General features: G+C 40.2%; 1 protein-coding gene across 1 annotated transcript; it reads right to left on the reverse strand.

Annotated features, from left to right (window-relative positions):
• Positions 1-5,286: 5,286 nt before the first annotated feature.
• OR5AU1 (olfactory receptor family 5 subfamily AU member 1) lies at positions 5,287-13,367 on the reverse strand. The gene is given in 3 exon segments (XM_024118462.1): positions 5,287-6,066; positions 6,068-6,310; positions 13,359-13,367. Coding segments are annotated over 2 exon segments (936 nt in total). The 5' UTR covers positions 6,224-6,310; positions 13,359-13,367.
• Between the last annotated feature and the right edge of the window lie 1,739 nt (positions 13,368-15,106).

A 15,106-nucleotide genomic window follows, 5' to 3' on the forward strand; every position in this document is an offset into this window, starting at 1 on the left:
CCTGTGCTCCGCAGCGGGAGGGGCCACAACAGTGAGAGGTCCGCCTACAGGAAAAAAAAAAAAAAAGAAAGAAAATATAGAAAATGGGGGGAGGGGGAATATGTGCTCACAAGATACAGACTTATTGTAAAGATAAAGTAACTAAGACAATGTGGTATCAGTGCAGAGAAATACAAATGGACCAATAAAACAGAATAGAGAACCAAGAAAAGGACTCATGCATATGTGGAATTTGATTTAGACAGAACTGGCATTTTAGATCCGTGAGGTACTGAGTGCCTATGCAAGAAATGGTCTGGGACAATTGGGTATCGATTTTGAAAAAAAAGAAATTTAATCCCAACCTAACAACAAAACAAATGTGAAGGCAAAACTTTTAAAAACATTTAGAAGAAAACATGAGAATATCTTTATGATTTTACATTTGGGAAAGATTCTTAAGATACACATTAAGAAAATTCAAAACAGAAAAGAAAGTATTGCTAAATCTGCTCATATTAAAATTAAGACCTTCTGTTAATCAACACATCATAAAGAAAGTAAAAATAAATAACATATTTAGAAGATGTTAGGTGAAGATACTTGCCACACATTTAACCAACAAAAGATTAGTTTTCAGCATATAAAAAACTTAAAAAAAAAAAAGATGTAACTTATGAATCAGCACCCCCTAGTGATAGGCACAGAGTAAAGGGACAAAGTAGGTGATTAAATAGTTAATCCCACTAGGGAATTGTAAATAAAAAGTATGGGAGATCTGTGTAAGTTAATGATCACTCAAGAAAGCAGGTTTGCTTAACCACAAAATCAAGCAGGCTTGCTTAGCAACAAAACCAAGCAACAACAGAAGCATGAGACATGCCCCCAAATTATAAAACAATGGTGGCATGAGACCCACATCCTGCCCAGTGAGCTTGGTAAGTTAATGACTCCTAGGACATGCTCTCTGCACACATAAAAAACAATAATTTATGGAAAGGTGACATTTCAAAGTGAAAGACCCTTACTGTACTGAGATCTGAAATAATTTTTCCATAATGCCATGACAGTCCTGGCTTGACCACGTAGGGACAAGAAATCTCCCCTGCCCAACCTGGAGGAGGAGATGATGATGGAAGCGTGACATCTACTCAAGAATGAGTAAGAAGGTGGTCTTTTTCCCCTCCCCACTTTTCCTTTGATTATAAAAATGGAACCCACTAAGTACTCAGGGCAGCACAATGCTCACCTGTCTGCTTGTAAGCCTCACAAGCGTCCTATTCTAATAAATCACTTCTTATCTATCACTTTGCTTTGAATTCTTTCTGCACGGAGACATAAAGGACCAGAGCCCCCCGAAACGCCACCTAGTGGTTTCACTAGAAGATAAACAAGAATAGTTCTTAGTGAATCAGTAATATTGTCTCTTTAGCTGGATTGTGAGTGATTGCATTTTATTTTTAATTACTGTATGGTAGATAGACATGAATATGTTTAAAATATTCTTTTGTGGATTTTCAGTATTTAATAACGGTAACATGACAAAAAGACCCCCAAAATAAATGAAAACAGAAAGAAGGAATTAATAAAGAAAAACCTGACATTAATAAAATGGGAAGCTGATACATTGTAGAAATAAGAAGAAAAACCAGAAAACAGAATGTTTTAAAAGGTTGATGAAATCTTCTGTTAAGCATTTTTTTTTTTTTTTTTTTTTTTTTGCGGTACGCGGGCCTCTCACTGCTGTGGCCTCTCCCGTTGCAGAGCACAGGCTCCGGACGCGCAGGCTCAGTGGCCATGGCTCACAGGCCCAGCCGCTCCGCGGCATGTGGGATCTTCCCAGACCGGGGCACGAACCCGTGTGCCCTACATCGGCAGGCAGACTCTCAACCACTGCGCCACCAGGGAAGCCCCAAGCGTTATTAAGGAAAATAAAACAAATATATGAAGAATGTATAAGGCAATATAACCACAGAAACACACAAAATAAAAGTAGCTAATACAGACTTAGGAAAGGTTTACTGTGTGTCAGACAATGTTTTAGATATTACGTCATTTAAATTCCACAAGTATAAGTATTATGTCATTTAATTTTCACCACAGTTTTATACATGAGCTAGCTTTTATTGTTACTTCTATTTCCCAAATGAGAAGAACTTAGCAGAGAGAGGTAAAAGAACTTCCCGAAGTTTACATTGCTAGTGAGTGACAGATCTGGGATTGGAATCTAGGCAGTATCCGTGTTTAATCCTTCCTCAACATTGTCTTTCTTCAAATGTTTATCTCATAGAATGATAGAGTCCAGAAGATCTTTACAGACCACTTAATCCATTTCTCTCATTTTGTGGTAGAGGATCTTTTTTTGGATTGTCCTAAAAAATGGAACAAACTCTCTGGAGGGACTTAGAAGAGTAAGTGCAGATGTTACTGACCTAAAAAACAAATACAAAAATTATAAGAGAATGTTATGTGCAACTCATGGCAATAAATTTGAAAACATAGAAGAAGGAAACAATTTTTGAGCAAACTACAAGTGATGAAACTGACTTAAGCAGGGAAAAAACCTAAAATGAAACCAATAATCATATAAGAAATTGGAAGAGTAATTAAAGATCTACCTTTTAAAAACACACCAGTCTCAGATGGTTTTATAGCAGAGCATATATCATTTTTAAAGAACAGATATTCCTATCTTATTTAAATTATTCCACATTATAGGAAAAGAAGAACTTAAAATACATTTTATAAGACTAGCTTACACTTAATATTAAAATATAATAAAGATAATATGAAAAGATAATAGATCAACTTTATCTTTGAATACAGATGCAAATAGTCTAAATAAAATCTTTGCAAATCAAATCCAACAGTCTATTAAAAGAAAATCAGGGATTCCCTGGTGGCGCAGTGGTTGAGAGTCCGCCTGCCAATGCAGGGGACACAGGTTCGTGCCCCGGTCCGGGAGGATCCCACATGCCGCGGAGCAGCTGGGCCCGTGAGCCATGGCCGCGGAGCCTGCGCGTCCGGAGCCTGTGCTCCGCAACGGGAGAGGTCACAGCAGTGAGAGGCCCGCGTACCGCAAAAAAAATAAAAGAAGAAAAAAAAAAGAAAAGAAAATCATTTCATGACTAAGTAGGATTCCAGGAAACAGTAATAGTTTAACATTAGAAAATCTATGTCTTCAGTTCACCATGGGAACAAAATAAAGGAGGAAGATCACATGATTATATCGAGTGATATAAGGCATTGTCAGCAGTCGTTTCTAATAATAACAGCTAATGTTTAAGTGCTTGCTATGTGCCAGGCATCTGTTCTAAGTGCTTTGTTTGCATTAACGTACTTAATTTTCCTAACAACTGTATTGCTACAATCATTATTATTGCTATTTTACAAAAGAGAAAACTTGAACTCAGAGAGGTTAAATAATGTCCCACATATAGGAAATGATGGAGCCAGGATTTGAAAAAGGTTGTGTTTCTCTAGAGCCCACATCCTTATCAGCTAGACTACACTGCCACTTAGAAAATCTCTAATTAGCACTAAAAAAAAGTCACTATACTTAAATATGATCAACATTCATTATTGAAGGCTAACAGTAAACTCTACAATAAAAGGTGAAATTTCCATTAAAATTCAGGAACAAGTTCAGTGTCAGGATCTTTGTGTGGGTGTGTCAATATATATAGCACCATTCTTTCCCTTGTGATTCTGAACAATGTAGAAAAAGCATAAGATGTAATCAGGGAGAAAAATATCAATCATATTACCATTAAAGGCTAGATTAGAGTTCAGGGATTGCATCTGTGGGAAATGGACTTTGGAAACTAAACTCCAGAGTTAGGCAGACCTTGCTGACCCAGTCATGGAAGCACCAGCCCAAGGCAGGTCTCCCCTTGTCAGGGGACTAGCCAAGCGTGCCTGATTTATTTTCGGCAAGTGTGTCAATGAGCACAGAGAGCCCAGGAATATTATGTTGTTTTTTTTTTAAATAAATTTATTTATTTTATTTATTTATTTTTGGCTGCATTAGGTCTTCATTGCTGCACGCAGGCTTTCTCTAGTTGCGGTGAGCGGGAGCTACTCTTCGTGGCGGTGTGCGGGCTTCTCATTGCGGTGGCTTCTCTTGTTGCAGAGCACGGGCTCTAGGTGCATGGGCTTCAGTAGTTGTGGCACATGGGCTCAGTAGTTGTGGCTCGCGGGCTCTAGAGCGCAGGCTCAGTAGGTGTGGCGCACGGGCTTAGTTGCTCCGCGGCATGTGGGAATCTTCCCGGACCAGGGCTCGAACCAGTGTCTCCTGCATTGGCAGGCGGATTCTTAACCACTGCGCCACCAGGGAAGTCCCGGAATATTATGTTTGATTGCGCTCCCTCTATGTGATTCTTCTTATTTAAAAAGATTTAATTTGATTCAATCACAACTTACAAACTACCAAGAACCAAGCAGGGACAACAAACCTTTGTGAATGGCAGAACATGTACTCCTCTCACTCTGTGAGAACTTAGGGGCTGATAGAAAGGAAAAGATGGGGCGTGTGGCATGCAGGATCTTAGTTCCCCGACCAGGGACCAAACCCGTTCCCCCTGCAGTGGAAGTACAGAGTCTTAATTGCTGGACCACCAGGGAAGTCCACAAATGCCTATCTTGTGCTGAATGATTTACCTGCAGTATCTAATTGAATGCTTAGTTTAAAACTCACACCAATTAAAAGGTGAGATATCTGTGGCTCAGAAAAGCTAAGTAACTTGCTCAAGTTTATCCAGTTTGGAAGTGACTAAGTAGCTATTTGGCCAGGAAAAAAAGTCAGTAAAGACAGTAGAACATCATCTGAGCTTTTGAAATTGTTGTAATTGTTGTTACAGTATCATTCAAGTAGTTAGTCAATCAAAAAAAATTTAAGTCAAGGAGTCAGCCTTTACAAAGAAGAGATTGTAAAGAATGGGGAGGATTTCCCCAAGAAGTGAAGGTCTTCAAGTTAGTCAAGGGAAGAATTTCATTATGAAGAACATAAATGTCAGTTTGTAGTAATAAACTAAAATATTCACAAACATGGAAATATGAATGAAGCATCTGAACAAAGGCATGACTAAATATTGCCAGTGGGTCCAATTATGCAACAAGCCGACACTCTTTGCTTCTTTTTAGTCTCTATGACACCATCAATTCTTTCTGTGGCAGGTAGATGCAGAAGCACCTGGAAGACCAGAGAGTGCCCCCTATAAATAGGGGTGAGCATGGGATTGTACTCAGCTTGGCACTACATAAAGTACCCTCAGTTTTCTAAAGATATGTGGTGATTAACTGAGAAGATCATTCCATTATTTTCCTTCCCCAAACGTTTCTTAAATCTTCTTTCACATCCTTGTTTCTCAAAGAGTAGATAAGGGGGTTCAGCATTGGGATCACCACTGTGTAGATCACAGCAACCATGCGGTCTTGGGTCAGGGAGTGGCTGGACCTGGGGCGCAGGTACATGAAAAGTGTTGTGCCATAGAAGAGGCACACAGCAGTGAAGTGGGAAGCACAGGTGGAAAAGGCCTTGAACCTGCCCTGGGCTGAGTTCCTTCTCAGGATGGTGACGAGAATGAAGAGGTAGGAGACCAAGATGGTGAGGGTACAGCTCAAAAGGTTGAAACCAGCAAAAATGAAGAGCAGGATTTCACACAGCGAAGTGTCCACACATGACGGAGGCAGGATGGACGGTCCATCACAGAAGAACTGAGTGACCACGTGAGCACCACAGAATTTCAGACTAAAGATACAGCTCATGTGGATTAGAGAACTGGGGAATCCTGCACTGTAGGAGCCCACAATCAGAGAGGCACAGACCTCAGGAGACATGGCAGTTGAGTAGAGCAGGGGGTTACAAATAGCCGCATAGCGGTTGTAGGCCATGGCAGCAACGAGATAGCACTCACTTGTGGCAAAACCCGCACAGAAAATCATCTGAGCCATGCAGCCGGGATAAGAGATCACCTTCCTCTTGGTGAAGAAGTTCACCAGGGTCTGGGGGACAACTGTGGAGGAGTAGCAGAAATCCAAGAAGGAGAGGCTCTCCAGAAGGGAGTACACGGGCGTGTGCAAGGTGGCCCTCAACGTGGATCACGATGAACATGATCAGATTCCCCAGCAGCGTGATAGCATACATGCCCAGGAACACCATGAAGAGCAGCCTCTGGAGCCAGGGGTCACTGGTGAGGCCCAAGAGCTCAAACTCAATCACTCGGCTCAGGTTTGCCCTTTCCATATTTCTCCAGTGCTCTGCGATGTGGAAAGAGAGGACCACCAGAAATGAGGTGAAACACCCAGGGGCTCTCACTGGTTTAGTTCTGCCCTAAGGACAGCCTTCTGAAGATTGTTGATAGAACTTTGTCATGGAGAAGTGGAGAAGTTCTCCACTACTTGGCTGGTTGGTTAGTTAGGAAGCATGACTTGAGCAGCAATGGAAAATATAAAAGAAATATACACTGTTTGCTCTCTTAGGGATCTTAAAAAATTCTAAATAATGAAACAAGTTATTTACCAAGTATTTATTGACCGTCTGCCATATGCTTAGCTCCGTGTTCTTCCTGTCAGGAATTCAAGAGTGTCTGACCTCAGGAAGTTTATATTCTAGAGACAGGATATTTCGTGTTTAGGCACACAGGCTCTGGCGTCAGACTGCCAAGGTTCCAAGCCGGGACCTCACTACTAACTAGCTGTGTAAACTTAGGAATGTTTCTTAACCTCTCTGATTTTCAGTTTTCGGTAAAATAGGGATAATAACCCTAATCTCAAAAGCTTGTTGTAAAAATTCAATGACTTAATTCATGTAAAGCACTTGAACAAAGCCTGGCACATTGAGAAAGAATGTTAGCTTTGATTATTTGTGTTGGAGAGATAGATCTAACACAAAACTAAACGACAATAAAATAAATAAATGAAACAATGACAAGATTTGGCAAGCAACCTACCACCAAACAAAATAGACAGAGACACGTGTGCTAAGCAAGAGTGACTAAACAGGCCTTCAGAGGATCCTGAGTGTTCTGGAGGAGTTGAAGGTGGTTCATTGGCTCAGCTATAAAATTGCCTCTCAGAATTTGGCCCAAGCCAGGCACTACTATGGGCTCTAAAGGTAATGGGGGTCGGGATGTGGAGAGATGGGGATGGTGTAGGGCTGTAGAGAGTGGGCTGAGACCTTGCACTCGGGAGTGTCAGCCAACGGGAAAATGCCACCCATCGTTCACAAAGTCACCATCGTTTCCAGTGAGTAGAATCACCTTGTTCTCAAGGGCTGTTGGGCCAGCAGGGAAGGAACAGCCCCTCCCTAGGACTAGGGCTTTGTAAAAATGCCTTTTCTATTCAGAGAATGAACAAAGCCATGATGCATCACCTAAGCACCACACTCTCTTCTGCTGCATTGGCTGCTCTGTTCCTGAATTACCTCTGGGCTCTGGAGTCCGTTAAGTACCCTGTGCTCTTTGGTGAGGATCTTCAATTGTGAAGATTTTGAAACCAGCAGATGTGATTGGGGTAGGATAGAAAGGGACAAAATTGAGCCCCCTCCTTCTGCCTCGAGGAGAGTAAATGAATAATACAGCTGTGAAAGATGTTGGGAGGATTCCAGAGAGGAAAGAGCTGTAACGAACAGGCAAAAGAGTCTCGTTTATCCCACTGGCAGACTTTCCAGAATGAGCAAACTGCCAGAGCAGCGGAAGACTCTGGACATATGGATAACTAAATTTACCTGTCAAGTAGGTAATGAAGGCACTATGGCTGTTGATAGAACATTGTGAGTGGTGAATGCTGACAAGAAGAAAGCATTGTAATGCCCGAAGAGGTAACATGCCCTAATGAAGTTAAGACACAAAATACGAGGGCAAATTTGAATACCAAATTGGAGCCTCGGTAACTTCTTTTAGAGCATGTGGAGCATAACTGATTTATTTGGTCACTGAGATGTAACATTCAGCCATTCTTAACCCAACAGTTTCTAGTTTATAATAAACCCCATTATTGCAGGAATGTGGACAGCCCTAGATTTGGGTTACAAATGTCATTGGCCCTATTGGTGTCAAAAGCCAACTCAGCTTCAAGGCAAATTACAAGGACTTCAAAGAATTGACTGTAAAAATCCCAGGATGGACTAATTTACAGGAACTTCAAGGAAATTGAGGAATTGTTGCTAAGAGTGAAGTAGAACTTCTTAAGACGCAGCTTCACATCTTCTTCCTCAGTTGACTGTTTCAGTGTGGGTAATGGGTCTGCAAGTACCTCTCTGATTAAAAGAATGGACAAAAGCAGCGAAGAGAAGGAATGTGGCCAACACTCAGGCAGGGAGGTGGGTTGGAATAGGGTAGGGTAAGGTGGTGGTTAATACAATGGGTAGCTGATCAGAGCCTCTGATTTATTACTTGCTTTAAATCTACTCTCTCTTTCTATTCTTCTCCCCTTTCCTCTCTCATCTCTCTTCTCCAGCCTGCACTAAATTCAAAACTATTCAGAATAGAGAGAGGCAAGCAAGAGATTGTGGAGAAATTGACATCTCTGACAGTCTTTCAAAGGATGCTGGAGTAACCACTATTTCTGTTGGCTGCAGTTTGTACCTGTGAATGAAAACGAGGAAGAAAATTTGAGTGGTCTTATCATATGGAAACGGATTGTGGAGTGGAGTGTTTGGGAGTGAAAGCAGGTGCCTGGGGCCTGTAAATGAGGGAGAAGTGAGCAAGGGATTTTATTTCTACCTGCTTCTTTGCCCTCCTCCTTGGGCTAGCAGAGTGGGAGTACAACGGAGAGCCGGCAGCCAGAGGGAGAAGCCAGTATCTCTGAGCAGCAATGATCCGAAGCAATGGTTCTTAAACATTAAGGTGCCTTGCCCAAGGTTCACTGGAGAAGCTTGTTTCTGTGCAGATTCCAGTTCCCAACTTCAGAAAATGTGAGCCAGTAAGTCTATAGCCAGGCCCCCAAATCTGGTGAATCTGAAACAGGTGGTTGCTGAACCATACTTTAAGAAACACTAAACCGTGGGGTAACTTCCCCTGAGCCACATGTAAATATCCTTTCTAAGTTGCTAGAATTCTCCATGTCCTGGAAAATCAGATCAGCCTGTGGGGTAGGATGGTTGTCCTGGACATTCTCTTCCTTCCAGAATATGTGTCAGTAGTTAACAGTTCCCAGAAATCTGAGAATTACCTGGTGATAATCAAACACCAGCGAATTTCCTCCTTCAAGATTGCTTGAGTTGTCCTTAAGCAAACCATTTAATTCCAACAAAGCATGTGACTTGGTGGCAGAGCTATCTCTCTGGGGTCAGAACACAAGGCTTCGTTAGAAAAACAGTAAAGACAAAGCCAGACTCATTCGGTCCATAGACTGAGTCTGGGGATCAGAGCCTGCTACTGACATTAACCTCCCACGTGGTGAGGGGAGGGAGGCAGCCCCCTCCCTAAGAGGCACTCACAGCTTATCCTGTACTGGGAAGAGACACCCCAGACCCATCTTTTCCCCTGGGCGCCCATCAGGTCACAGCTGGGGAGGACGATGTGTTCATTGATGAGGGCTTAGCAGGCAGGTGAGGAAGTGAGAATAACTGGCCCCATGTAGATCCATTATGCAAAGTTACTAGCTCCTCTACCCTTGAGGAATCTGGTGATTGGGAAACTGGAAATGAAGGGAATGGTTCCACACCAGATCCCTGACAATACACTAATCATTAACCCCAAAGGACTTCTCTACCTCAACCTCAAACTGAACTCTTGTGTAATTATTATCTGTATTTCTTCTACACTGGAAAACCAAGTTTTTACAGTTTTTCTTTCTTTTATTCCAGTTACCCAATGTACACTGGACCTAGATTACAGCTGGGGACCTCTATGCCCATCAAGATCATAATAAAATTAGAGGTATGTGATTTACTTAACAAATACTCGGGGATTTTCTAGGGATCTTTCGGTTATTGATTTCTAATTTAATAGCATGTGATCAGAGAACATACTTTGTATGCCTTGAATGCTTTTGAATTTTTTGAGATTTGTTTATGGCCCACCCAGAATATGGTGTATTTTGATGAATGTTCCATGACCACTTGAAAAGAATTATATTCTGCTGTTGTTAGGTCAAGTGGTCTATCATTGTCAGTTAGGTCATATTCCTTGATAGTATTGTTCAAGTCTACTATATCCTTACTAATTTTCTGCCTACTTGTTCTATCAAGAGTTGAAAGGGGAGTATACTGAAATCTCTAACTGTAATTGTGAATTTGTTGATTTCTCCTTGATGTTTTTCAATTTTGCTTCATGTATTTTGAAGCTGTGTTATAAGGTGCATAAACATTTAAGATTGTTATGTCCTCTTGATAAATTTCCCCACTTACATTATAAAATGACCTTCTTTATGCCTGCTAATATTTTGGCTCTGAAACATACTTTTCTGAAATTAATACTGTCACTACAGTTTTATTTAGATTACTCAGCATGGTATATCTTTTTTCATTTCTTTATTGCTAACCCTTTATTCCCAACTTTTCTGCACCATTGAGTTTGCAGAATTTCCCCAGGCAGACCTGAGATCTTGGTCTTCTAGGATGATGATACGCCTGGAATATTGATTTCAGATGCACCTTGACACACAGTAAGCATTCAGAAATATTTGGGGGCTTTATCAGAAGAGCTGGTATGGGCTAGGCAGAAATCAAACAAACCCTGTGAAAGGCAACTTTGCAAAGGATGGAATGGGAGCCTCACCCCAATCAGATGGTATCATAGGCAGCCTTTGTGGAGCCCTGAAAGCCAGAGATAATTGTCACTTTGATAGAGTGCTGCTGTATCTTCTTCTCCATGCAGGTATCTTTATTCAGTTGATTTCTCACATCCTTTACTTACAGTAAAGGAATTTTTGCACTTTATTTGCATCTGTTAGCTTGTTTCACATTAAAATCACTTTGGGGAACCAACACTCAAAGTTTCAGGTGTGTGTGGCTTTTGTAAGCAGCATATATCTAGAATATTCTCTTTTAACTAATCAGAGTATCTGTTTTTATATAGGTGAGATTTTGGGGTATTGCTTTTTTGCTATTCAACTTTTGGGGCTTTCAGGTATATTGAATTTGTTTTATTTCTCACCTTGAGTTTTCCATTTACCATACTTTTTCCAATTTGCTTCCCTCCCCCACCCTCTGATCCTGTTCCTGTTTCCTTTTGGGTTAAGTTTTCTTTGTTTTGTAATGTACGTTTTTCCCCTTCTACTGATTCCTCTATTTCTATTAGTAGCTATCCTTAAATATTTAACAATAATATTTAATTTAACAAAGTCTATCAAATATGCTTAAATCCATAAGTTCATGATGATATTTAAATTAATTGGTCACTGGATTAGTTATCTATTGTCACACAACAGATTATCTCAATAAACACTCACTTTCTTATACTTTTGGAAGTGACACAGTACTGTAATTTTTGCAGTATCCTCCTGGTTACACAGGTCAGCCCCATTCACTGTGGGAGTGGACTACACAAGGGCATCAATACCAGGAGCTGAGAATCACTGGGGCCACATCTCAACGACTGGCTATCATAGTCCTCCCTCTGACCCTCACTGATTCATGTCCAACTTACACATGAACATACGCTCAAAATATACTCACCCCCTGCCAAGAATCCCCAAAGTCACATTCCATTACAGTATCAGCTCAAGGTCCACAATCACATCATCTAAATCAGGTACAGGTATGGATGAAGTGCATCATATGTGGTTCCTTACATAGAGTTTCTTGAGTACAGTTCCTCTCAATCGTAAGATTGGTGAGCTAAACACACAAGTTACATCTGGCTTCTACACACACAAAACACATAATGGCAGGACAGGTATGGGAAAACCACTATAGAAAAAATTGGGGGTTAGAGGAAGGTAGGCACACAAGAGTCACTGAGTCACAAAAATTCTAAAATCCAGGAAGACACTTGTTGGCAAGTCCTTGATTAGGACTCAAATCCTAGGAATAATTCTCTGTGGCTCTTGGCTCCACTCTGAGATTATAGTTCTGCCCACTAAATTATCCTTCATTTTATATGAAAGCTAGCCTGTGTTTGTAGCTGAGTAGTTTTCTTAGCTTGCTTCCTGTCTGAAGGAGTTTGGGGATTGAAAGGCTTCTCTTCATTTCCTACTGTCTTACAGTTCAAGCTGGTGGTGATTCTGCCACCATGACATTCTTAAAAACTTAACAAATCTCTCTGAGATAACGCTCTATGTTGAACCTCTGCTGAGACTGCTGAGGGCCTACACTCTGAAGCTTCCTGGAAGTCCTATCATTTGTCTGAACTGTTCTCTGAGGCACCACCTTGGAGCTTCCTAAGGTCTTAATGTAAGATTTTACTGTCATGCTCAGCTTCATCTTTATTGATTGATCGATTGATTGATGGGCTGCACGCAGCTTGTGGGATCTTAGTTCCCTGACCAGGGATTGAACCTGGGCCCTCGGCAGTGAGAGCATGCACTCCTAAGCACTGGACCACCAGGGAATTCCCAGATCACCATTTCATTAGGTACATTTTCTACCACCTACATTACTGTAACAACAGAGTTGCTAAACTCTCTGCCACTGCATAATACAGATTTTTTTCCTACAGTTTCCAATAACACTATCCTCATGTTTATTTAAGTCCCATTGGCAGCCTTCTCAAAGGCTATCAGAATTTTGCTAACAGTCTCCTCAAAGCCTTTTAGACTTTCACTGATACTTTCCTCAAAGTTCTTTCAGCTTCCTCCCACCGTACTGTCAAAGACACTATAACTTTTTAGGGTTTTGCTAGGTCAACGTCTCACTTCCATGTACCAAAGTCTGTATTACTTATCTATTGCTTTGTAACAAATTGTCCTAAAATTTAGTAGCTTAAAAGAACAATAAACACTTAGTATTTCACATGATTTCTGCTGGTCAGAAATTTGAGAGACCTTGGCTCTCACCACCAGGGAAGTCCGTCAGGTGGATTCTTAACCACTGCGTCACTAGGGAAGTCTGAAAAAAATTCTTAAAGAACATAACTTACCAAAACAAAGAGGAAATAGATAATCAGAATAGTCCTAAAGCTAATAAAAATTTTTATCCATTATTGAAAATTCCTGGGACTTCCCTGGTGTCACAGTGGTTAAGAATCCGCCTGCCAATTCAGGGGACATGGGTTGGAGCCCTGGTCCAGGAAGATCCCACATGCCGTGGAACAACTAAGCCTGTGTGCCACAACTACTGAGCCTGTGCTCTAGAGCCTATGAGCCACAACTACTGAGCCTGCGTGCCACAACTACTGAAGCCCACATGCCCTAGAGCCTGTGCTCCGCAAAAAGAGAAGCCACTGCGGTGAGAAGCCTGTGCACCGCAAGGAAGAGTAGCCCCCACTCGCTGCAACTAGAGAAAGCCTGCGCACAGCAATGAAGACCCAACACAGCCAAAAAAATAAATAAAATAAATAAATAAATTAATTTTTTAAAAATTCCCTACAAAGAAAAGTCTAGGCCCAGATGGCTTATCAGTAAAATTTCCCAAATAGTTAAAGAATAAATCACATCTATATTACACAAAAAATTCCAGAGGATAGAAAAAGAGGAAATTCTGTTCAGTTCATTGGAAGAGGCCAGCATAACCTTAACCACCAAACTTGAAAAACACTGTAAGAAAGGAACCTACAGGTCAATTTCTCTCCTGAACATAGATACAAAAATCCTAAATAAAATATTACTAAAGCAAAGACAGCAATATATAAAAAAGGTAAATATTACATCAAGTTGATTTTATTCTAGGAATGCAAAGTTGATTTAACATTCAAGATAGAATCTAAAGAAAGGGTACAAATGAACTTATTTACAAAACAAAAGTAGAGTCACAGATGTAGAAAACAAATTTAGGGTTACTGCGGGTAAGTGCGGGGAGGGATAAATTGGGAGATTGGGACTGACATATATATACACACTACTATATATAAAACAGATAACTAATAAGGACCTACTGTATAGCACAGGGAACTCTACTCAATACTATGTAAGGGCCTATATGGGAAAAGAATCTAAAAAAAGAGTGGATATATGTATATATATAACTGATTGACTTCGCTGTACATCTGAAACTAACACAACATTGTAAATCAACTATACTCCAGTAAAATTTTTTTTAATTCAAAATAAAGGATAAAATACATAATTGTCACAATTGATGGAGAGTAAGCATTTGATAAAATTCCATATCCACTCATGATTTTTATAAACCTTTGCAAACTAGTGATAAAAAAGAATATCCTTAATCTAACAAAAGATAAATACAAAAACTTTACAGCAAGCATCACATTTATTGGCTTTAATAAAATCCAGTAAATGGTAAAAGTTTTCTCCCTGAGATCAGGAATGAAGCATGGTTGTCCTCTATCACAATTTTGTTTTGATATTGAACTGAATAATTTGTATTCAATAGTGTGTAATAGGCAGGAAGAAGAAATAAGAGGTATTGAAAAAGAAGAAACAAAACTTTTATTATTCACAGACATGATTGAATACATAGAAAGTCCAAAATGAATCTATAGAATTAATGTTAATTTTACAAGGACCTGAATACAAAGTTAACGCATAAAAAATAAATTATTAGAAAAGATCATTAGAAAATGAAACATCAAATGATAGCATTTCTACTGGTATCCAAAACTAATGAATTCTAATGAAAGATGTATATGAAAGCTACTACATAATACTAAAACAACTAAAGAAGACTAAATAAATAGTTATATTATTTTCATAGATTGGAAGATTCAAAATTATAAAAATTCATTCCATTTGATCTATAGATTACATTCAGTCCCACTCAAAATCCCAGCAGTTTTTCTTTGGAAATTGCAAGCTGATTTTAAAATTATTACAGATTTTTTAAAAAGGCCCTCCCCAAATCCTCTCTTTAGCCAAAGGACTGGCAAAGGGTGGCCTAGCAGAATAGAAAATCTTTGGACAATATTCACACTACTCCAAACCACCATAGCAAAAACTGCAGTCAGCAGTCCCAAATGAGGAACCTAGAGTTCCAACCCATCCAGCAGTAATGAGGCACCATTCTCCCTCCCTGCAGAAGCTGAGTGGAGGGTCTAGACTTCCATTCCTGCCTGACAGTAACAAAGCA

The sequence above is a fragment of the Physeter macrocephalus genome, chromosome 11 (genome assembly GCF_002837175.3).
Source record: "Physeter macrocephalus isolate SW-GA chromosome 11, ASM283717v5, whole genome shotgun sequence".
In the NCBI taxonomy this organism is placed as follows: Eukaryota; Metazoa; Chordata; class Mammalia; order Artiodactyla; family Physeteridae; genus Physeter; species Physeter macrocephalus.